The 24,741-nt window shown below is 45.2% G+C and overlaps 2 protein-coding genes across 2 annotated transcripts in view; one reads left to right on the top strand and one right to left on the bottom strand.

Moving 5' to 3' along the window:
• Positions 1-252: 252 nt before the first annotated feature.
• Positions 253-19,061, top strand: LOC144151966 (isocitrate dehydrogenase [NAD] subunit gamma, mitochondrial-like). Its single transcript, XM_077683151.1, has 10 exons — positions 253-446; positions 1,416-1,546; positions 2,713-2,828; positions 5,427-5,617; positions 9,886-10,019; positions 10,740-10,842; positions 12,544-12,690; positions 14,426-14,520; positions 15,069-15,129; positions 18,149-19,061. Exons 1-10 carry the CDS (start codon positions 360-362, stop codon positions 18,236-18,238), a joined length of 1,155 nt encoding a protein of 384 aa, XP_077539277.1. The 5' UTR covers positions 253-359; the 3' UTR covers positions 18,239-19,061.
• Positions 19,062-19,731: 670 nt separating this feature from the next.
• Positions 19,732-24,741, bottom strand: part of LOC144151965 (ubiquitin carboxyl-terminal hydrolase 15-like) — a 41,036-nt gene continuing 36,026 nt past the window's right edge. The window contains exons 18-19 of the mRNA XM_077683150.1: positions 22,590-22,678; positions 19,732-21,728 (exon numbers count right to left, since the gene is read on the bottom strand). Of these exons, the coding sequence (XP_077539276.1) occupies positions 21,570-21,728; positions 22,590-22,678 (248 nt within the window). The 3' untranslated portion in view covers positions 19,732-21,569. The remainder of the gene's footprint in view (positions 21,729-22,589; positions 22,679-24,741) is intronic.

The following is a 24,741-nucleotide window of genomic DNA, read 5'->3' as shown; positions in this document are numbered from 1 at the left end:
CGAACCGGGCGCTAGCACTTTACACCACTGGAAGTTTAAGTTAGCAACAAATGTTCAAATACCGTGCAGCTACGGTGGCCCTGAAAGCTCTAGAGCCTGTGAAGCGCTTAAAAAGACTGTCGAGCCGTAGTGTTAACACTACCACCTCTAAGTGAAAGCAACGCCGGAGACGCTGCTGGGGGCGCTGCATACGGCACCACTTTACCGGTGTTTCTATTTCTCTATGGCGTCACCACTCCACTAGCGCACTGACGGACGTTAGTCTATTCGTCCGCAGCAATATCATTGGCCAGTTCGGGTTTCTCCTTTTGCACCTTCGCTAGGGCGTTCGCGTTTTATTCGTACGAAAGCGCTTATAAATGGCCAATTCAGCGCGCCTACTTCGGAGTATATCCACATCTGTGCCCCGTGTGTTGTCCGGAGGGGTCACAAGCTCATCGCGGAACGTAAGCCAACCGCCCTGCGTAGTAAATTCGGACATTGCTAATCGCGCATGAGCAGACGTGCAGGACAATTTTAAGGTCAGCCGAGGAGTTCCGAGCTCGTTTAAAATTGGCGAAAGCCGCCGCCTATTTTTTCTCCATTTGAAGCGTCTATGGGCGAAACGATTGTTGGGTGTGTGGAGTAGTAGATTCGAAAGGAGCGCTTATCAACGCGCCTTCCTTATCTGATGATGCGTTCGCCGCATCGCCGTCCGTGCGCTCAGATTGACTCAATTTGTTTGGAAGGTCCGCGAGGCACATGTCTGTTCCGTTGTAGTTATCGTAGATTATTTTTTTCAATTTTTCTTCGAACAGCGCGCACTACCACGAAGGAAAACGAACATAAGAATTGCGTAGAATAGTCGTACGTGTTTTCCTCCCCAGTTTTCAAACCGCGATATTACGTCGTTTGTGGATGAAACGTGCTAAGCCGCTAGATGCTTCGGTCTGAAATTTTGCATGAAAATGTCACTTTATGTTCGATTAAGGTACAGCTGTTTTCTTTTTGTATGTGAACTATTTTCTGTGTGCGGATACACGTAAAAAAAAAAAAAAAACGAAAGGCAAATATTCTGCGTCCAGAGATGAAAACAGGCTTTTCTTAGAATGTAAAAAAAAAAAAAAAAAAAGGTAATAATGTCACTTTCATTTTCATAGGGAAAAATGGGCCACGAAATGCGACCTTCTTCCAAACTAAGAGCGAACAAAAAAAGTCGGCCATTTTGCTGAAATAATTTTTAGAAGACGCTTTTTCATTGTGTAATGACCTGTATTCCCCGTAATGTAACTTATTAAATGAAAATTAAATTTACCTGGCTACACTATACTCAGACTGACGATAAAGGTCACTGGCACGTCTTTTCCTTAGCGATGTGCCATCCATGCAGTTGCTTGCGCCAGAAAATAAACTGGTGTTTACGTTTTTGTGCGCAGTACTTCTCAGGCGAAGCCCAGCCGCAGCACCTGACAGCAAAAGCAAAGTATGGAGGCCGCTTCATGGTTACTATGCTTCCTGGAGATGGCATCGGCCCCGAATTAATGAAGCATGTTCGTGAAGTTTTCAGGTACTTTCATGCTGCAAAACAATTTTATTGGCCATGACTTATCTTTTTGCATCACTGTATGTCTGCGTCCATTTATTCCAGATGTGAAATACATTTATTCTCTATCTTTCAGCTGTCATGCAGTAGCTGCATTTTATAGCAGTGCCAATTTTTCTTTGAGCTACCTCAAGAAACAAGACTCTAATGATACAGGCTGAAAGCTTTCTTAAAGGGACCCTGCAACACTTTTCGTGCAGTGCAAGTAAACCTGCGCGACGTTTAGATTACACTGCCAGGAATATCTGAGCCAAATGTTACACGTGCACGTGAAGCGGTGAGCGCACAAATCACTGTGAAAGACGCGGAAAAACTGACCGCGCTCTCTTCAGTTTTCCTCATTATGCATCCCTGGCATGGTCTAAATGACATCATTGCGGCCATGGCTGTCCTATTCGCTGTCGCTGGTCAACTTCGCGGCTTATTTCTCGCATTTCCTCTGACGATCCACCATCGTCGGCACAGTGTACCAACCTCTTCTATGCCTGAACGTGTGCACACAGTTTTGGCGTTTCTTTCATGTTTTGAGTGCGCGCGGAGTTTGAGTGATGAACTCAATACTCCCCTTTCAATGGGACCACTCGACAACAAACGTTTATTGCTTCAAAAATGCCCTACTAGCCTGAGCACACTTTTGCGAGCAGGCAGCTGCTTTTTTGTAGCAACAGACCAAAAGTAGACCACTCCACGTTGCGGAGAAAAGGAGAAAACTCCCCAGCCTGTGGTATATCGAAGGCCGCCAAAGAGACCGCTGGGAACCGCCCTCATCTAAGTGAGAGAGCACGCAGCTTTCGTCGCGTTGTCTGCGGTCGAGTTGAGAGGGAACAATTACTCGCGATTTCTCCTTGCGCGTAGCTTCGGTGATAGTGAACGGGTTTTCATAATTTTTGCGGGAGGAGATTGCTGGGACAATAGACTTTACCCCAAAATACTTTCCGAGTAGTTGATGGTAAGTGCTGCGGGGTCCCTTTAACAGAACCTTAGTATAACAGAGTGCACAATGTATAACAATTGAGTATGGACGTGGTCATGTGATCATGTTTCCGAAGAAACGTAACTTATACCTGGGATGCAAAAATTGAATGTGTAGTGGCAACACTGTTGTGATTAGAGCTTCTCGTCTGCTCCAGGTATGGTGGAGTGCCCGTGGACTTTGAAGAAGTTCACCTAGACTCGAACCAGGATGACTTGGAGGACGTCGATGAAGCCATTACGGCCATCAAGAGAAACGGAGTTGCCCTCAAAGGTGCGTCTCAGTATTGGTGTGCACATGCTGTTTTTTAAGGGCAAACAGTGTTCAAGCACCTATTACAGACACGACTTGCATAGTTGGGTAACAATTTTAAAATATGAGTGGACTCAGTGTTATGTGCGAGCTATCTTACAACAGCCGTGGGGTTAAGAAATAAGTTAAATTAATTCTGATTTGAGTGTGTTGCATTGGAAGCTAAAAATTTAATGCCGCAACCATTTCGTACATCAGTGCAGCTAAATCGTACTGTGTGTGGTTGGCTAATATTTGTGGGGACACATTCCATACGAATATGTCTTGCTCGTATTTTAATTGCCTCTGCGTTAAAATTAGCATCCCAGACAGTTCTAAAAACGTGCACGCTTTGATATTAAAAAATGTGACCGTAATAAATGAAACATGCGAAGGCGTGGCCTGACTTAAGACAGGATAAATAATAGCCTTATTGCAAGAATAAAAACTTGGGCTTATCAGATGGATTCAAGTACATTTCATCTAATTTTGGCCGTGCGGGGTGTTCTACAAAAAGGAAAAGTTTAATCTCTGCCGCATCAGCTAAATACAGAACATGGCTACGCACTGAGGCCGCCAAAAAATTCTTGGAAGAAAAGTGTCCATGTACAAAAGAGTAATCCGAAATATTTCAGCTGATGGATTGGTGATTCATGGACTGGCGCACTGAAGGGTGATGGTTACGTAACCTTAGTGCTTATTTCAGGGCTATGTGCTTTGGTCGTACTAGAAACTAATTGTGCTTTGGTGGCACTAGAAACTAAATACCTCTTAAACTGCCAAAAATGTGCTATAAATGCACCAGGGTACCACTGAGGCTAAAAGGCCACAGCACTAGCTGATTGCTTTCTTATAATTCAAGCTAGCCACGTGTAGTGCAAACTGCAGAATTTGTGAGAATTTATTTGTTATAATGAAGAGTTACTCTGCTTCATTCACTACGTTCTCGCTGTTGTTACTGCAGTGACCAGATTTTTATCAATGTATGAGCATTTCCATGGGGACTTAACAAGGAAGCTCGTCTGTCAGTCTTTACTTGATGCATCACACTTTTACCACGCAAGGAAATGCTGTTAATACAAAGCCCTAGAACATTTATATTTTCTTGTAAGACCAGTTATATTGCTTTCAAAAAATAAGAAGCCCTTCCAACACCGCATTTGTGTAAAGTAGTTAGGCCAACTTTAAAGGGGCTCGACGTATACCACTCTACTGGGGTATGGTAACGAATCTGGCTGTAAATGAGCTCGGTGTGCAGTGCTGCATATGGGTGCGTAGGGTCTGAAGCAAATATTAGTACAGGCGCTTGGACCTTTCCACTTTGGTATTGGACTGTTTATATTGCCCCTGGAGAAGTGTCTGTTTAGCAATGCTTCAGTGCATGGTAGTGGAGCCAACTCTAACACTTTTGTGCCCATGGGAAAAGAAATGATTTTGGATAGGCCAGTGAACAATTTTTAAGTGTATGGTATAGAATTGTAGAAGAGTGAATTTTCTTCGCAGTGGTAAATGCTTCTTATCGGAGTTTTCATTCGAAAGAAAAAAGAAAAAAAAAATCTGTACAAAAACGTTTGGGGACAAATGCACACACACAAAAAAAAGTCATTGCTGCTCCACACAGAAAAAAAAACACAAAAATTTAAGATATACACTTTGTACATACACTATTCGTTCAAACTCCTGCAAATATCAAATGCCTAGCTGTAAGATTTCTTGACCTACAAAAAGAAATGCTAGCACGAGTGGGTTTCGTGCCACTGTGCAAAGCAGTTCCTCGAAACATAGGTTGGCATGCACTGCAGAAAACATTGGTTTTCTGCTTCACTCTGTTTTGTTCGTAGAACAGTTTGCAGTCTTGATACTTTTGCATTTTCCGGGGCTTGTGTTGAACAGGGGTATCAGGTTCTGGGCCGGTTTGGCCGAAATAAACAAAAGATGATGTTAGTGTCGCTACTGTACTCGGGTACAAGTTAAGAACGGCAATAGCTCACGTAGTGTCTCACTGCTTCGAACGATGGACCCTGGTGTCAACGCACGCGCACATGTTTTGAAACGAGATTGCACTTAATGCGTAGCAGCCTCTTTTTCGCACTTAGATTTCTCGCAGTTGCTTCAGGAATTTAAAATAAGGTTAAGTGCGAGAGATCCTGGAAACACCTCGTGTCACGTTAAAAATACCCGTAGTAAGGCACTTTTTGCGCCGCGCGGAGTAACATCCGGCTGTGATGATTAGGTGCAGGGGCAACTTTTGTTGCCATATTTAAGTGGCCCTTGAGTATAATAGACGGCACCAGCTCTCAGAGCGCACTCGGAAAGTGCCATATTCGAATGGTAAAACATCAAAATTTGAACTTGAAAGCATCGATAGTATACTATCGATTTGAATAGGCATGGTTAGGAAATTGTTAAAGGGGCTTGGTGTATAGTAGAGCAGTTTGCACATTTATCAGACAGTTACCACTTGGGAAGGCGTTTCTACATTTTTTTTTTTGGTGGTGACACAAGGGTGGGTGGGGACGCGTAAAAAGGGCGAGCCGATTGTGAGCCTCCTCCTCCTCCCCGTGCTGTCGGTGGGAGCAGGCAACATTGAGACGAGGCACAACTCGCCCAACTACAAGTCGCGCAATGTGGAGCTGCGCCTGCGCCTGAAGCTCTTTGTCAACGTCATCCACTGCAAGAGCCAGGAGGGCGTGCCCACCCGCCACAACAACATCGACATCGTGCTCATCCGCCAGAACACCGAGGGAGAGTACAGCTGCGCCGAGCACGAGGTGCGTCTCTGGGCATGCCGTTTTCACACCAGGGCTGCGCTCTGGGTCGCACGCTGTTCTTTTTTCGTGGTATTACCCACTGGGCTTTGAAGCGTAAATACCGCGCAAGTTGTGGAGAAGGCAAATTAAATTGAAGTCTAATGACACCTTTGACAACTATCTAGTTGTTCTCGAATGGCCGAAGGCATTTTGGGGGAGGGGGTCTCCAAACCTCCTGACGTCCGTTTCATTCTGTGCCACAAACCCTCTGTGACGAGGTAGAAAAACGGCTTTGCCACAAAGCATGAGGTCCTCTTACATCTTTGCACAACCTGCATATTGTATTCAGTTAGTTGCTGTGGTCCTTCGGCTCAGGGTATGTTGATGTGAAAGTCACCCCCAGTCTGAGCAAGAGACATTCCTTCCCTACTGATCACTTTACCCCATCTCAGAATGGAGGTGACTGTGGTTTGCGCGGTGCAGCCGGCATGGCTACTTTGTTTATTTCAGGGCCAAAAAAAAATATGCGAACTGCCAGGTGATTCCAACAAATGGCAGCCTCAGAATGCTGATATGCAGATGGTTCTCCTACCGTCATTCGCTGCCTCTGCTTTAACAGGATATGGACATGCTTTGCACGGCAGCATGGCAAGCAAAAACACCATGCCATCTGAACAGTACAATGACAAATCTGTGGCTATTTCGCGATGTGGTGTCTGCTAAATTGCAGAACTTGCTGACTCGGCGGGTGATCGACGTAGCGGCCGGTGTCGCGCGACTCGCTCGCCGTTAGATCTCGGCGGTTCTCCCACTGTGGAGTCGCAGAAGTCAGGGGTTCTCCAAATCAGAAGTTGGTGGCGCTGTGACAGAACATACTACGAGCGCTCGGTTTTGACCACCCAATTGCGCAGGCGCCTTACAGAGTGCTCCAGAGCGTTTTAAGCAACCAGCCTCATGCCACACAATTTTACATTCCTTTTTTTTCTCTGGCACAATAATGCAGTCCTGGGAAATGCCGAATGCTTGGGGCACGCATAAAACAACTGCACAGCAAGGTGAGAATGATAAATAGGCGGTGCAAGTGGTTTTAAACATTTTAAACATTGCCAGCTTAAAGGGGCCACGAAGATAAAATGCAAGTTTGTTTTGTTCGAAAGATTTCGTGTTCTGTAGTGCTCGCAGCTCTTGTGCGGAAGCAGACGATGCTTTACTCGCTGCGAAATTAGTCAAGTTAAGCTAAAATTTCAATTGTCGCGCCAAAACGTGTGTTTGAACGACGTTTGCAATGACATCATCAGAACAGGTCTTTGAGCTAAATTTGGTGTGGAGCGGAGACTTGCTTACCGTTAGTTAACCTAGATGGCGCCACCACACCGCGGCAAGCCGTTTTGTGCCTTTGGCTTGTTTGCGACCGCATTTAAACCTGGCTTGTTCTTGTTCACAGAGAAAATAATCGTTTCAAGAAGCATGGTGCTCGCTTGACAAATATGGTCGCCTGAGACAACCCCAAAGCCCCGCAATGCTGTGCATCTAAACGAAGCATAGTGCGCGCAGTACCAGCAGCAGTACACATCAGTATGTTTACGTGTGCTTTCGTGACTACCACTACTTGTCCCACCATTCTTACTGATATAAAGAGAGTGTGCCCTAAATTTAAGCACAAATGCCTCGTTTGGCAAGCTTAAAAGTTCTGCCTAATTTGCATTTGCTTTTTCTGGCCTCCGCCAACCGAAGAGCTGGCTGGTATGACATCGTAGGTTCTGTTGCGGGAAATGAGCTAGTGGGTCGCATGGCCATTCCCTTTTTTACTAATTATACAGCTCATTTGAGCGAAGTTTACGTTAAACGCGGTGTCAGCATTATTCTAACGAGGCAATCTTTTGAATGAACCAAAGTTGAAGTTTGTCTTCATGGCCCCTTTAAGGTCAAGACTGTGTAAGTAATTGTTCGAGTACTCTCTGCTGGCTTCTTTGTTTTCTGCCAAGCACAGTCAAAAGTGCCGGCCCCCTTCCATGGCCTTTTCCACGCTTTGGTGACGTCACCTGCTGTGACACACCGGCAAGTCTGGAGCATGAAATCTAGAGGATAGCACATACATTTAACTGTGCACGAATGGGCAAAGAGTTGATATCAGTCACAAACTATAGGCAGAAAAAGGCAATTTCAGGGGCGGGGCCAACAACAAATTACATTGCAAACCATTCTGACATCAGTGCAGTGGACAAAACTTGGCAGGTGCTGGCTGGTGAAGTTCTTGCGCCTTGGGTTGTTCAGCTAATTAGTCATATAAAAGGACACACAATTTGAACGCTACACAGTGCAGCCACGAATGAGGGAATGACAAATATGATTGATGTGCAAGAGAATTTTAATGTGGTAGACGTCATCCTCCATCCACCAATGGGATTTCCTCCTTCGAGGGTTCTGTGGACCATCCATGGTAGAGAACTTGTGAACCTTGTAAACCTGGCTCGTTGCGAACGAGCAGTGCAAAGCAGCACTTGTTTTGTTCTGACAGCTGGCAGTTAGGACAGCGAAGGAGTAACAGGTGCTGTTCATATCACCGTTGCAAATTCCAGGGGACAGCAGTCAGTTTCTTCAAAGAGACAAGTTAAAAAGAAGTTTGGAGTGCTGCAGCATTTATGTAGATCATTGGAATTCCCAGGCAGTAAACCTACTGAAAACTAAAGACACTGCTGCCTGTAAAGGGTGCATCACCACAAGCATACGTGTAATGTGGGAAAGCAACTGTTGCAAACGAGAGGATAAATACAAATTCTCATCGAAGATTTTTTTTTTTTGGGGTTTCGTCACCTCGTAAAACCTGGATTGTGAGTATGTGACATTGGGCTACACAAGATTTCCGTTCTGGACTGCTTGTGTTCAATCTGGGGATGACACCCACCTTTCCTAGGTGTTTTTTAGGAGCGTCAGCGCGTCTACATTGGCAAGCATATAGTCTTTCTAATCAGGGTTTACCACCCCTTGAAGAAAGTCAGTAAAGAACTCGCATAGAGTCTGTTAAGCATTATCTTAAGTTTGAGGTAAAGGGCCAGTACTTTGATGCTTGATTACACAGACTGCCACATTAGCACTTAGATAGTTCTCAAGCACATGGTTTACAATCCTACAGCCAGCCCATTTCTGTAATGGTTCAGCTGAAAGGCGGGACACGAATGCGAAACAAAAAAGTCTGAGGGCACGTAAACTTTTCTGTTTATGAAAGCACTGGTGTCCAAGTTAATGCTCGTGACCCGTTCCTTTCTGCCCTGCATTCTCGAAGGGCTTCGTCCTCATGCCACTCGGGATAATTTGCTTTGCAATCTGCTCCACTTTACGCTTTCAAATGACTTCGGTCTGTCTCCTATGCCTTCCTGTCGCCATGTAACGGGAGTGTTGACGACGTTGGTGGATTTCGCTGCTTGTGTTTTTTTCACCTTGATGAATTCTTCTGTGGCATGCTGGCGTGAATGTCAACCTTTTGCTACTGGCGAATTTAAGTTCGCGCTGTGGAGCATCTCACGCTACAGAGCACTTAAAAGCCGACGCAAGTGCTGGTTTTTTTTTTTTTTTTTTGCTCAATGGGTAAAGGGTACTTAAAGGAGTACTGACACGAAATTTCAAAGCTGAGATAACTATGTAAAATGCTTCCTCTTTATCAGGAGATATCTCCCAGCAAGTTTCAACGGCAACCGTTCGGCGTAACATATTTCAAATCCATTTTAATCTTTGCCCACACGAGAAAGCCCAGAGCGGGCCGACATGACATCGTCTGCTACTTGCCCCAAACTGCCGACGTCGGGGCTCCCGTGACGAAGCCGACGCGCTGGCTGTGGTTGGCGCGCACTGCTCTGGCGTGTGCACACGTCATGGTTTTGGGACTGACGTCATGCTGCCCGGGCGCGCGGGGACAATGAAGACCTCGGCCGCTCTGGGCACGCGCGTCCAGAGCGGCAGCGGTACGGCAAGAATGGCGACGTCACGTGATACCTCCTGTCATGGCGGCCGCTCGGTGTTCGTTTTGTCGAAACCGAAACTGACACGAATAAACAACACCGTAAATGAATGTTTATGCAATGCTTGACTGTCTAATGTGTCATTCTATGACTAGTGGGCTGGTAGGCACGCACGAAAAAAAACGTAACATGAAAATTTCGTGTCAGTACTCCTTTAAAGTGTCATGTCCCGCATTCAGCCCATCCTTTCCAGTGTGCTAGTGCACTGATAAGGCAACACTAGTGCGAGGAGCAGGGTCACTGACTGCGCACTTCTGGCCTTTGTCGTTCCAGAGCGTTCCGGGTGTAGTGGAGAGCCTGAAGCTGATAACGAGGGAAAAGTCTGAAGAGATCGCCCGCTACGCATTTGAGTTTGCTCGGCAGAACGGAAGGAAGAAGATCACCGCTGTTCACAAGGCCAACATCATGTGAGACTGCAAGAGTGGCGTGGCACTAGACTCCTCCTGTCATGGCAAACTCGAAGGAATGAAGCAGAACATGTTGATCCTCTTGCTTTAAGGGCAGCCCTTTTTTGCAGTGCAGATGTTCAAAGAATGGAGGATTGTGCGTTTGTCTTGACAGTGAAATCAATTTAAGCAAGTTTGCGCGATAGGGAGAGTCAGCTGTATATATGCTTCGATCCGTGTTATAAACTGGGCATGAATGGCATTACGAGAATTGAGTTTATCATGCTTGGATCGTCACACCTAGAAATGGATACATTTAGAACGCGTAGGTGAAGTTAAATGTGGGCAGCGTCGTCTTGTAGCTTGACTTCTAACAAACTTTATTGTCAATTTGTACGCGTTGAAAATCGCCAAAGCTGCGAATGGCAACATTTTTTTCCCCCAACAAAACTAGGATGAAAAACGCATATAACACACGATGTGCTCTTTTGCTTATTATTGCAGCGAAAAATTTCGTCATTTGCCACCACGTATTGTGTTCCACTTACGGAAACTGTTGCCTCTCATTTTCCATTTCTAGCACTGATGCGAGAACACTAGGCTTGGCCTTATGTTTGTCTCACGATGCATAAGTTGGGCAGCAAACAAATTTTTTTTTGTGATGTATTTTTTCGTGTACAAATAGAAACTTGCACTGCTGTAATGCGAAGAAGAATCAGCCCGGGAATTGTCTTTTGGCAGGAAGCTGTCTGATGGGCTGTTCCTCAAATGCTGCGCGGAGACTGCCAAGGACTACCCAGAGATTGAGTTTGACAACATGATCATCGACAACTGCAGCATGCAGGTGAGAGCCGTAAGCTTTCGAAATTGAAAGTTTGACGTCTAATGAAAACTGGTTTGGTCAGTAGAGACATGAAAAAAAAAGGGTACTTTTTTTGCGAGGGGGGGGGGGAACAAAAGGGAAAACTGTTATAGAACGCCCTTCCTCAAGATCTAAGGGGGTACAGTAAAACCTCGTTACAAGAGACACTTGGTTATAAGAGACATTTGAATGAAAGCAGTTTGGTTGGTTTACAAGAGACACTTGGTTATAAGAGACATTTGAATGAAAGCAGTTTGGTTGGTTGTTCTATGTTCGCCATGTTCCAAACATTGCATACAAGAGACCTTGGTTAGAAGAGACCTGTTTTTTGGCTCCCTTGAGTGTCTCTTGTAACGAGGTTATACTGTATACGGGGATATATGAGAAACAGCGGGGATATGTTGAGTAAAATATAGTCAGTGTGAAAGGACTTCGTGACATGCATATGTATCATGTGCACACACTGAGACATTTTTCTCTGAAGTTAAGTGTAATAGCGTCTTCGATAAACCGTAGTGGTGCACACCGGGGCGCACCGGTGCGCCTTTTCATCCTCGATAAACCCCTCCGGTGTGCACCATCCGTCCTCGTTAAACCGGGGCGCATTGTCGCGGGGCCATTTTTGGTTGCCCCACCATGCACCGAGACAGTCGACGGGGCGCCAAGATGCAATCCCAAGATACATCGTGAACGGCGCCGGGGAATCAACTTCCTCTGTCGTCTGCTTCAGCGACGGCGCATCGACGCATTCGTGTGACGGCGAAAGGAGCTGTATATTGTTGCTGACAAGGATGACTTGCTTGCGAATTCATCGGGCAACGATGCGACAGGCTCCAAACGGGGAGTAACAGCGGCCAGAGATTGTAAATGAGAACGCGAACTTCGTGTACGCAAAAAAGTCTGCATGCATTGCCAGCCAGTTGGAGACTTGCAGTCGTTTTGTTCGATTGAATTATCATGAACAGTCACTGCAGTGCCTAGACCACGAAGACCTACATTCTCAGCCATGGCGAAAGGGCGGAACAAAACAGGCACTTGCGTTATATGGCTCTAACGAAAATGAGAAGCAGCTTGTATGTAGCTGTTAAGTGGGAGCGGTGGAAGTACATGGACGCGCATGTGTGACGGATGTGGGTTGTGTGTACATACAATCATTGACCTTCAATAAACATCACTTTCTAGTAGTGCTGTCATGTTGCGCCACTGCATCGCCACTTGTAAACAATTTTATGAGTTGCTTTCTTACCTTTATAGATTGCGCTTCGGTAGAACCACCCAGTTGGTCCTCGATCAACGCTCCGTGCCGGTGCGCACCGTCATGGGCCACCGTGCACTGCGCCGCTTTTGGGGGCAACCCCGGTGCGTGTATTCGAGGACGCTATTAATCACATTTCGTGATGAAAGTAAAACACCACTTAGTACCGAGTGAGTCGAGTACAAAATGCGCATTTAGACGAACTGCAGACTTAGCTTGCTTGCTTCATGCGAGACACAGGTTTAAGCATCACCAGTTTAAATGTCAACCCGACCGCTGGCGTTTGTGTTGCACAGCTTGCCTAAGCGACAAGTTTTCATTTTAGTGTGCTTTTGCATGTTCTGGAATGAGCTGGATGTGTGTTTGGTGAAAATGGTGCCTGCAAATTGTGTTGCAGTTGAGCTAACGACTCGTCAATAATCTTGCAGCTGGTGTCGAACCCGTCCCAGTTTGACGTCCTGCTCCTGCCCAACCTATATGGGAACATACTGACCAACATTGCCTGTGGACTTGTCGGCGGACCGGGCATCACCTCTGGCCGGAACTATGGCCACGATTATGCAGTGTTTGAAACGGTCAGTGTTCTCTTGTTTCTGGGTGCTCCTGCGGCTGGACCGGTCCACTTGAGAGTGCCACTACTAAGTTGCTTTGATAGAGAGAAAAAAAAAAACGGACAAAAAGAAGAAAAAAAAAGACAACGGCGATAACAAAGATAAAACACTGCATTTTTGTAGATTACTGCAGTGCATATCCGTAGCAGTGCCTCATACTTATGCCTCCAGCGTTTAGGATAATTTTCGCATTGCTTGGTTTTTGATGGGATCTCGTAGGGATATATGATGCAGAAGTTCTTGTCACTTGTTTTGTTCAGAGGTGCCAAAGGGAACGTTTACAAAGAATGAAATAGCAGTTCAACGTGGAATCGCCTTCTTAACAGGAATACCATAACCTTAAAGATACCATAATCACTGTGTGCGTGTTCTGTCATTGCTCTTGGTAAATAGGACATAAATGATGACACATACCATCCCAGAGGATTGGCTGAGAAGCATAGTGGAAACCAGAGTGTCGGAACGAAATGTTTTTCGTTTTGTTTTCTGTTTTGTTCCATGAATAAAAATTTCATTCCAGTTCAGCCCCGGAATGAAAAAAATAATGGTTCGTAACGGTACGTAGCCCGCAAGGAAAATAGAAAATTGAGTTTGCGCTGTGCTCTGGGAGCACTTGCGTACAAGCGGAGCATGTCTTGTAGCTGCTTTCATTGAGTCTGCCGCTGTAACCACGCCGAACATTGCAATTTTTTTTCTTCTTTATTATTATGTCGTGTTTCTGAATTTTTGTGCTTATTCATGTATAATACACCCTTACGACTGTTCCTTAGGAGAATGCAGCATGTCAATCAATCGATAAATAAATGAGTTTATTTAAATAAACAAATAAATATCTAAATAAATTGAATAATAAATAATTACGGCCGCGACGTGTTTCACAGCCAACTGCGGGTGGTGATCACACGGAGAGCTAAGAACTAACCATCGACATAGATGTATAGTGTTCTAGAGAGTTCTAGAACACGGTAACTGACTAATAACTGACTAAGAGAGTAGGGCAGCAGGCAGCAAGTCGCCCGAAAGTCACTCAGACACCAGCTAAACAGAAGGCGATTTTATATCCCTGCGAACTGGCCATAGTCTCCCACCTTGCTTCATGCAAGTTAGGTATGAATGCTGAAATGCCGGAACATCTTTCTGCTCGAACCGAAAAACTAAACTAAATTTTTTCAGTTTAGTTCCCAAACGAAATATTAAATAACGTTTTGATTACGTTTTCATTCTGGCCAAAAATAGTTTTTTTTTTGTTTTGTTTTTCGGTTCCAGTTTTCATTCCGTTCCAACACCCTGGTGCAAACTAAAACCAAGTAGTATAAGAGCAAATAAACAGAAAAGAAACTTGTTGGCGTCAGCGATAACTTGGATGGTTTCAGGTTAGTTATCGTTGTAAGGCTGTTGCTGGGGTTCACATAGTGTGTTAGCAGCTGTATCAACTCGAGTGATAGCAGAACATAAAACAAAGACAAATAGAAGCCCAAATTGCGAAACAAATCATAAAGCCTTATGAAGTCTGTGCATTGTTTCGGCTTCAAGACTGCACCAGCAACCAAGAATGCAGCTAACCAATGAAAACTTCCACTAACTATCACATTGTGCCTCGCGCAACAATCACTTGTTATTTTATGAACGCTAATTTGCATAAGAAGGCAGTCTTCAACAGCTTGCAGACTATTGACGGCAGTCATTCAATTCTACCTAGGGAACGCGCAATACAGGAAAGTCCATTGCTGGCAAGAATATTGCCAACCCCCTGGCAATGTTGAATGCAAGTGTGGATCTTCTGGATCACCTAGGGTAAGAACTGGCATACCCAAGGGATATGTCTTACTCTTCCAAATTTTCTCTCTTCACCAGAGCCTAGATAAAAAATAAATGACTGCAATCAAAGGACAAAGCCAAATTCTGGTTAACAATGAAAGAAACACCCAGAGTTTACCCGAATATAAAATTGAAACATTTTGTATCTGCCTGAAATTTTCACGTTTGTAATAAACTTTCTTTGGAATTCCACACCATCTGGTAGTGCATTAATAGGCAGTAAGATTAACCACAATGCACTTGAATATTCAAAGTGCAAACAACACGAGGACGAAGAAAGAAGACGAGACAATGCACATTAACTCATCATCTTCCTTCATCCTCGTGTCTTTTGCGCTTTGAATATACAAGTATGATATACCAACTCGCCCAAACCTTCACCTTGTTAACCATAATGTTTTATTGCAATTGTAACTTCAAAATCTGGTTTCTTTTTTGTTGTTTAGTCTTTGTATAACATAAATTTGCGATCCCGTTATTGAAACGTCACATTCTGCATAATAAAATGGCATTATCTTTTTTAGGTTGAAGAATGACGCCACCATTATCAGAAACGCGATTGACAAGACCCTGAATGTCGACAAGGTATGTTCAACATTCGCAGCAGTCCAGTTCATGCAGTTTTAAATCACTTGCAAGCTCTCAAAGAATGTACGGTCACGGACACATTAAATACGGACACGAAAATACGAACCAGAACACGCAAAATTAAAATATGCCGTTTGTGGAGGTTCAATAATGGTGCACTATTGTTACATTTGGAAAGCCACATTTCCCAACTTTGTTACTGTAATTAAGCCAGGCGTCAATTTGACTTGCACGGTAAGAGATCAGCTGTTTGTGTGTTGTGGTTCATGTTTTCGCAATCGCGTTTCATTTGTTAATGACTGTACTGGGCGTCTCTCATGTGCGTCCAACACTTCAGCGCACAGTGCAAAACATCTGGTGCTCCATTGGTACTTTGTTTCCACTTTATTACGCTTTGTGTTTCTCCGATGTCACGGAACAACTGTGATTCTTGCAATAGGAGCCTCTTATTGTTTCCGTTTTACGGAAAGAAGTCCCATGACTTGTATTTTATCGTAGCTTGTTTGCGGAAAAAATGGAGGGTTGTTCACAAAGTGATCGTGTTTTTCACGCGAGTGTACTATGTTTATGTTTATTGAGCAATAAACATGAACATTACCACTTTCTTTCATTCCTGCCGTCATTGTTTAATTATTCTCTGATTGTTTACTTAATTGTTTGTCAAGTTATTTCTATTGCGCTCAAGCAGAGGGATCTTTGCTTGAACAATGCGATTTGAACGCTCTCATCTGTAGTTCCTAGCAGATAGTACTTCCTAAAAAGTACACAAGAATGTTGCATTTAAAAGAACCAGGTTCGTACTTTTCAAGTTACCAAACTTTTTGTACGAGATGGGCATTGGGTAGACTGTACTTTGAATGTTGGCAAACACTACCAAATTTGGACTTCCTACAATAGCAGTGACAGGCTTACCTGCAATGCACCCCTTGCAAAGGCATTGGGAAAGGCCTCTGGAGCACACTTTCTCCCCCTGGCTTCGAGCATTAAAGTACCCACTGAGTGGCTCACGCACATAAAGTGCTTACTTGTAGCGTGAATGAAGAGAAGAGTTTTAAGTGCAGAGCACTTTAGGGGCTTGCCCTGTCGTCGTAGCTCGCCCGCTGGGCCCAAGTAGAGCCACACGGTGTTTCGTCGTAGCCGCTGTTGTCGCAGCGTAACCCAGAGGCTTCAAAAGCCAAGCGGTTTATATAGTCATAAGCGTTTGAAACTTGTGGACCACCGCTGGTGCTTGTCATACATCTCCCTGTTGTTTAGCGTAAAGAAAACTGCAGGTGCATTTGAGGCAAAGTATATGTAGTTGACTGGCAGCGCCTGCGTTTATTAAATTCGGAACGCTCGTTGGGTTGGTTTTTGCGATAGTAAGTGAAAAAAAGTGGCAGTGCAACGCCGGCACGTGCAGGTGGAAAAGCAAGCACAAAAAGAACAGAACTCCTGCTGGCGCAGTTTCAGGCTGGGGGCGCGCGCATAAATTTTCATACAATAATAACTAGAGAGGAGTCTGGCGCTGCAATCGTTCGCCGCAGTGGGTGTGATGGGTAGTTCTGGATTCGGATTGGCGCTCAATGGCTTGAGGAAGTTACTATGGATTCGATTGTGCAGACAGTTTCGTTTTTGTTTTGGACTTTCATGAACGCATTTGCCTACGCGGTGAGTTGAAAGAACCGTTCAAAAATACGTTTCTCCTTGAACTGAATGGCGCACACGAACTGACGCCGCCCAGAGTAGAAATGTTTTATAACCCAGAGTTGCGAATCGGATGGGTTATCAATTCATTGCCGTACAGCGAGCACGATAACACAAATGACGGCACTGTGTGCGGCGAAGTTGTCTGCGAATTAGGAGTAGTTGTGGCACTGCTCATTCGGCAGAGCAATGTATTGTCCAAGCTGAAGATGGTTGCGAATCACTTGGAACAGCCACATCTTTCATGCGAACGCCGGCTCCTATGGCATAGACCAGCAGTACTGGCGGCTGATAGGAATGCAGCTTGATGAATGTCACTAATTCAGGCAGGAATAGCTTGTCCAAAGGTAATTTTTTTTTTTTTTTTTATGAGCATAAAACTTTTTTTAGTACAACCACCGAACTACAAACTACAACCACCAAAAACTTTTACAAATAGTTTTTAAAGTCCGCGTCCTGCTGTAGTTGGCGGAAAATGGCAAACCTGCTCCACAAACTTCCTCGACTCCGTGTCTGCTTTTTATTTAAATGCGCCGTTTTATTTCGTCCAAAACCAGTTTTTGGTTACTTTCTTGTTTGCCATGTAATTTGTAAACGGAAAACCGTTATTTAAATGCGCCGTTTTATTTCGTCCAAAACCAGTTTTTGGCTACTTTCTTGTTTGCCATGTAATTTGTAAACGGAGAACCAGGCCACGAGTTTTTGTAAAAACACAATTTGCGTAGCCATAGGCCCATTTCGATCCTATGCAATACAGTTCCAGAACTACCCGTCATTCCCGTTGAAGTTACTGAAGTTATTATTGTACAAAACTCTATGGGCACGCAAGCACTGCGAAGGCGGGAAATTCGAATTGCATGGGTTCGTTGCGCTGCTGAGCACGAGGTCGCGGGTTCGATTCCCGGCCGCGGCGGCCGCTTTTCTGATGGAGGCGAAAAGCAAAAACGCCCGTGTGTACGAGATTTCGGCGCACGTTAAAGATCCCCAGGTGGTCAAAATTAATCCGGAGCCCTCCACTACGGCGCGCCTCATCGCCTGCGTTGCGTCGGCGCGTTAAACCCTACAATCAATCAATCAAATCGAATTGCATGGGGTGGTAGCAGTGAGCGGATAATGGCGCTACAGCCCATTATGGCAAATCACCGCTCTGCACTTCCAACAGCTTTCACATTGAGTGGAATGGCTTTAAATTTAGGACCGCAACTCAGTTTTCATGAACTTTTGTGGCCACTTGGCTTGACAGGCCATGGCATTTCCTCGGGTGCCAATCTGACAGTCGCTCACAAGCTTTTTTCTTTTCTCTAACTACGCTGGCTCTGCTTGCTTCAAACAGGTCCACACACCAGACCTCGGAGGCCAAGCGACTACTCGAGACGTCGTGAACAACATTATCAAAGAAGTGCAAGAGAGCGTCAAAATCTGAGGTGACTCTAGCAGGCGCCATGCTTCGAAAAAACCCACCGGACAAATCTGTTGCTACCGCTGCTGATGGCACGACAGCGTCGGTTGTTTTATTTTAGCCCAGTTTCTGTAGGCCTGAGAAACAGTGCCGTGCGCTGAAATTGAAAAGCTGCTAGAGAACTGGCAATACTTTGCTTCAGCACAGGATATGGGTAGCACACAGAGTTCAGTATGTATCAGTTGCAAAGCTTCTGTATGCCCTGTAAAACAACCGTTCTCAACAGTGTTTAGCACACGGTATTTACTTATCGAATGCATGTATCGTCTGACGGTGAAAACAAACACGACACCTTAATAAAAGTCTCAGAATATTAAAGCACTCTAAACCTTTGTGTAGCAATAAAAAGGAGGCAATTCTGATTATTGGGAAAACTTTAGGAGACTATTAATGTGTCGTCAAACATTGCGGCGAGTCGTACACTAGTTGAAATTCCGGCATCACACATTATGTACTCCCCCCGTCATCACAGGAGGGTTAAATTAGGGGTTACATCTCGAGACATGATCCCTGTCGGGAGTTTTGCAACTCCATGTATTGAACTCTGGTAGCAAACTGCAACAGTGATTGTTTTTAATTCTCATGTGCAATATATTTATTCCTTTGATTTTATTCTTAGCAATATTTAGAGCAAATGTATTTAGGGCAAAGTGGTACGAAACTACTTTAACGTCACTATATTTTAAGAGCCGAGAAACGTAGTTGCTGGCTGTGCGTGGCCGTCTTTCGTTGTCGCAGCTGTACCCAAGTTTTTTGTGAATCTCAATAAAGACCCTCGGCAAATGCACTTCCGGCTTTTCACTGTGTCTCCTAGACTTAGGGCTAATATTTTCAGTAGAGTGCAAATCAGTTGGCTACAAGGGGTTTACGAAAGATACCTTTATCTGACGAACTGATCCCTACGAGTTCTCAACAGTCCTCATCAAATGTGTCCATTTTGCTCCTGACTGCTCGAAGTGGAGCAGTTTGCGTATGAAACCTGTTGGGACTGCATGGAGTCTGTCTCTAATGGAACCAAAGGATCAGACATTTGTGCCAGAATACAGCTTGGCGGCAAGACCTTTTACGGCGCTTCAAAAACACCGAATTGCATTTCCCAGCAGAAAATGTTGTGCACATGGCAACCAGCAAATGGATCACTGGACATCTCGCAATGTATCCACAATGCCGTGCCCATGCCTTCAGTCATTTTTTGGCTTCACGGAACACGAATGGATGACGAAACAGTGATGGAACACTGATGACGGAACACGATTGAGGCATGTGTGAATGCCTCAGTGCAAAACACACTGGCTGGGACAAACACGGCAGTTTTTCTTTCATGAACGAATAAGCCACGCAATGAAGATTTGCGGGTTTCTTCAACACGACGATGAAGATGTATTGGCACGCAATACATACATGAGCAAATATTCCCAATCCACAACAAAAAACAAGAACCAAGCCGCCCGCTGCAATTGTGTCTGCAAGGTTATTTATTATTCCATGTAAAAACGAGAGCATCACATTTTACGACCAGCATTTGAAAATCTAGCTCTCCTGCATCACTCGCTGCCCCAGGCTCGCACAGACACTGCGGCTTGCAGAAACAATTTTTCGAAAACGAAACAGAAAACGGGGAAAAGGGGAGGGGGAAAAAAGATAAAGGAAAACGAAGAAGCTCTCCAAATTTTTTACACAGCTCAACAGAAAAATAATGCCGCATGCACAGAAAGGGGGAAGCGACAAAAAGCCTGCATGCATCAAACCTTGTTCAGCTCTTGATCACAAAAATAATTTACACAATTGCTCAAAGTGAAAATAACCCTAGGGAAGAAAAAAAAAAAGCAAGCATGAAGAAGACATTTATTTCAATCGTACAATTAGTGCGTAAACCGACAGCGGCGAAACATCGTTGCAAACGCAATGCAGTCGACAACCACATAGTCCGCCCGCCTCTTTCAAATGGAAAGAAGAAGGTTACGCCGAAAGCAGCATAAAACTCCCCGAGATCATCTCACCCTTCAAAGCAGCCACTTCACACACCACACTCACACCCACAACCTAAAACTGTTGTCAGACAAAACGCACAAAAAAAAAAGAGGAAAGTCAGACGCACGGGCCACAAACGCAAGGGGCGAGACCTTTTCCTATCACATCGCAGCCGTCATCATTCTTCTAATAGTACAGGGACTTTCCTGTCCAAAAAAGCATTTGAATTCAAGTAGTACGGCATGCAATATCACGTCGTGTTGGCTCAGTTGTAGGTCGTTTACGAACTCGTTTCCTCTCTCTCCTTCTCCTACTAGTATTCGACTCTGCGCTATGACCTACTCTCGCAGTAAGACCTCGATTCCCAACCGCGCAAACAAAAAGCTCTCCCAGAAGCCACTGGCTATGTCTCCTTTACAACTGGCTTCCTCCTGTATGCATACAGACTTCCGTAAGAATACGGACCCTCCGTAAGCATACGGACTCCCGTATACAAATGAGACCACCCACACGGACGAAGAAACCTTACAAAAACTAAACAATCCCCACTGCTTTATGCACCCAAAACAGAGATCTTGACTAACGAATCACGAAATTATTCGGGCAAGCTAAAAAAACAAATTCTCACAAAACCGTTTTTTTTTCCCCTCTCCTAAGCACTGTCACTATACGGAGAGAAAATACTAGTGCTAAGCTCAAAAATGCGCGCCAAATCAGGAAAACCCTTAGAGAGAAAGAGAAAGAGGGGGGAGTAAGTGTGTGCTAGCCTATGGCTCGCTTATCACTTGGGAAACACACCAGTGCAGCTGTTAAATGTGCAGTAGCACAAAGTGAGGCGGGGGGGTTCAAAAAAACCTGAGCACTAGCTCCACGTTTAAGCTCTGCGTTGCGGACTGCTTGACGCAACCACTGAAACGGGATAAACAAAAATGGGAAAAGCACGCCACCAGTTTGGCAAGGGCGAGGAACGCAGCAGCAACAAGGGTTAGAGAGAGAGAGAGAGTGACAACGACAAAAGCGAAAGCCGGAGGAGAAGGCCCCCTCGTACGATTTGGACTACCATCTCGCTTTCTCTGCTGTGTCAAGTCGGTCACAGTTGGGGGTGGGGGGGACGGCTTGCCAGCTCTGCTCCTCGTTTTTCCAGCTCCGAGAAGAAGGGAAAGGTCTCCTCCTCCTCCCCCTCTTCCCAGCCTGCCCACTCAGCTCTGCTCGGGGGCGGAGGTCGTCGTCACCACCATCGAGTCCGGCAGCGGCAGTTTTGTCCGCGGTGCAACGAGACGCGCACACACGACGACGCGCACCGGTGCCGGATCCCCCGTCGGCCCTAGCTCGTGTCCATGTGGTCCGAGCTGGCCGACGACGAACAGCCCTGCCGGCTGCTGGAAGCCGCTGCCGCCGCTGCCGTGCGCTTCCCGGAAGATTGCGGCACCACGGGTGCTGTGGCATCGCGGCGGGCGTAGAACAGCACGTACGCCGCCTTGGACTGCGCAAGAAGGTTAATCAGTCTTAAGAGTGCTAACCATTCAAAGCTGATTGTTCTTAACGTTAGTCTGCCTTCATTAAGAATGCTAATCATTCCTAATTATTGACCATGTGGTGGGATGAAAACTAGGGGTGTGCAAATACTCACTCGAATATTCGAATACGGATCGAATAGTACCTCCACAAATAATCAGATTCGCGAATGGAATACGTGCTATTCGATTTTTTAAATAGCCGAGTGGAGTTTTTGAATGTTCTTGGCTTTGCAAAAGCGAGGAACATCGGTGCATGCCATCACACTGCTGCTACACCGTCTGCTCAGCAAGTTTCATCCAAATCGCGCTTTTGACAAACGTGCCTTGCAGAGGCCGTAAATTTTATCCTGCTGCCCGTGGCGACAGCCGCAACCAAAAATATTCGAAAACGTGAAAAAACTGCTCTCTGTTTCATATATTCTGGCTACCAATTTAGTGGCATTATCAATGCAAGTCTAAGACATAATAACTAAATATTCCTGAATCGCTGAAGTTACCGCCAGCCAATTATTTCTGTTGAACTACTTCCAGGTGCGCAGTGAAAAGGTGCGGTCCGGCTCCGTAGCCTTGACTGCATTGCCACAGAAAGTTGTCCCCGAGTATAGTTACCTCAAATCAAAACTAATTATACATTTGAAATCAGCTTAAAAAACTGGACAAGCCCATGAAATTTCGCCAAAATTGGTTGGAAAGCAAACAAAAACAAAAAGTTTCTCAGACCAGTCTGCCCCTTTAAACTTCCCAAACTTCCCAATCTGGCAGTACAACTTGGCTGCCTCCACCGAGCGCTAACAAGAGCAATAGTTGTGGTAAGGCTCGGTCCTTACCACGACGTTGTCCTCCGTGGCTGCCGACACCGTCGTGTCGTCGAAATGGTACCACTGTTGAGTGTCCTTGTTCTTTGCATACGCCGTATCTGCAGAGAGAAAACGGAAAATGCCGGCGTTACGTTGAGGCTGCACACAACCACCAATACGTCACTCTGCTTCTGGAACAGTAAAAAAGAAGGGAAAACGCAAAAACGCCCCCACCGCTGACAGAGAAGCATGTCGGCTGGAATTCACATTTGGGGACCGTCCTGACGCCAACGGTCACAGACCATCACACACCGCGGATTAAAGGCGTGCACTGAATGACTTTTTGCTTCAAGGGAGACGACACTTCACGATCAACAAGTTAGGACGATCAAAATGGGGGCGACACACGTAGTTGCTCCCTTCTGATTTATAGATATAACTTTTGTTTTCGTGTGAAACAAGTCTTGCTGATTTTGAGATTTAAAGGGAAGGTGAAGCGGTTTTACAATTAAAAGAAAAGTTGACTAGCAGCAAGTACACATTGAATAGTTCATGTGTACGAAATATTTTCGCAATACATGCAATAGAAGCGGCGCAATGAGCAAACAAAAGTGGCCCGATGCCCCGCCCCCATCTCGCCGCGCGATGCCGGAAGACCGAAGAGCGCGGGCGAAAACCGGCTGAAAAACGTCATACTTGGACTTCCGGCCGGATCGGCCGCCTCGGTCATGCTCTTTTCGCCGTGTTTCCTTGTGAATGATACTTGTTGTTGTTGTGGTTGATAGCACTCATTTGTACTATTTTCGTGTTCAAAAAGTATGCGCGAACGCCAAACGAGGCATACGTTATCATGCCGTATTCCTAAGCAGAATAATGCCACGCCAAGGTGGATGTGCTTGATGACAGAGAATATACTACACTACGTTAAATACTTTTTAAACCGCTCCATTGCGGTTTTTTTTTTTTTTTTTTGATGCGACGGACGTGAATGTTCACATTAGATTTTAGATTTAGGAAGGATGGGGAATACTGCTGTACTTTGGCCGGGGATGTTTCGTTCCATTCCAGAAACCAAGTCACATTTGATCAGGAAATACTTGTTTCGTTAAACGCGTCGGTTTTCTTTCCCTATGGGCTCAGAACAGTGTTCAAAAAAACAATTTTTTGGCGAAACTAAAACAAGGGGCCAATCCTGATAGAAGTTCTCTCCCGGCTAAGAGGAAACAGTATTCCTACACAGTAAAAGAACCAAGACAACCAGATTACTTATTTTGCAAGTATACATGTCACGATAAGGTGATGTTTGTCAGGAATTAAAAAAAAAAACACCACTCCGAACCACCACCGTGCCATAATTCGTGTTGACTGCGGGGGCCTAATTTTTTGCCCAAGATTCCGTGTGGCTGCATATTATAACCTGGCAAGCACTTGTTGTCACTGAACCTCAAGAGTGCTCCAGTGATAGTCGGTGATATATATAATGATGATAATAAAAAAATTAGGAGCGAAGAGTAAATATACGGCCTCTGTCCGACTAGCGCGGTAAATGCTTAAATCTAGAAATGCTGAAACAGGCCAACGATTCATTATCACAAACGTTTGGTGATTGTTACCTAAAGTAACGTAACTACAACGTAACTGCCTTGTCCGACTGGTAACGAGGTGGCCGTAATATTGTAGCAGAATGCGCAACGCACAAGCGAAAATCAAGCCCTACTAGAGCCAATAAAGCTGAGCAGGCACTAGTATGCTGCAGTGTTTTCAGAATAAATGCATGTGAAGTAGTAAGACGCCACTCATCGAAGTGCAGCTAGCAATCGCGGAGGCGCCGTAGCGCCGCTACCGAAATGGCGCGCGCGTGTGGGTCTGTGTACGGGGATGAGTAACGGGGCTGGGGTGGGCGACAACGAACAAAGGAAATGCGGAAGCAGAGTCTGCTTGTTGGTTTATGCGTGTACCGGCAAGATGTGTCTCGCATGTACGTTTACAGCGCATGAACGCTATTTTTTCGCGCAGTGCACGTACGTGCTTTTCGCTGGTAGATTGTTCATAAAACGCCCATTAATCTTCGGCATAAATAGTTTTGTGTATAATAAGAAACAGTTAAGGCAGTACCTAATATAAACATAAGGTATAAAATCCCCCTATGCTGGTTGCCTAATTCAAAAATATTTTGATGGAA

The sequence above is a fragment of the Haemaphysalis longicornis genome, unplaced genomic scaffold (genome assembly GCF_048455015.1).
Source record: "Haemaphysalis longicornis isolate Haplotype H1 unplaced genomic scaffold, Haemaphysalis longicornis Haplotype H1 scaffold_9, whole genome shotgun sequence".
NCBI classification, from domain to species: Eukaryota; Metazoa; Arthropoda; class Arachnida; order Ixodida; family Ixodidae; genus Haemaphysalis; species Haemaphysalis longicornis.
Note: the sequence above shows the minus strand (reverse complement) of the source record. Positions and strands in the feature narration are given on the sequence as shown.

What these genes read in the sequence shown, in the direction of transcription:
- LOC144151966 (XM_077683151.1), top strand. Translation starts at nt 360, where the DNA reads ATGGCCAATTCAGCGCGCCTACTTCGGAGTATATCCACATCTGTGCCC. An exon ending in TCGACAACTGCAGCATGCAG is followed by an intron (nt 10,843 to 12,543) that starts GTGAGAGCCGTA and finishes ATAATCTTGCAG; the next exon opens with CTGGTGTCGAACCCGTCCCA. An exon ending in AGACCCTGAATGTCGACAAG is followed by an intron (nt 15,130 to 18,148) that starts GTATGTTCAACA and finishes TGCTTCAAACAG; the next exon opens with GTCCACACACCAGACCTCGG.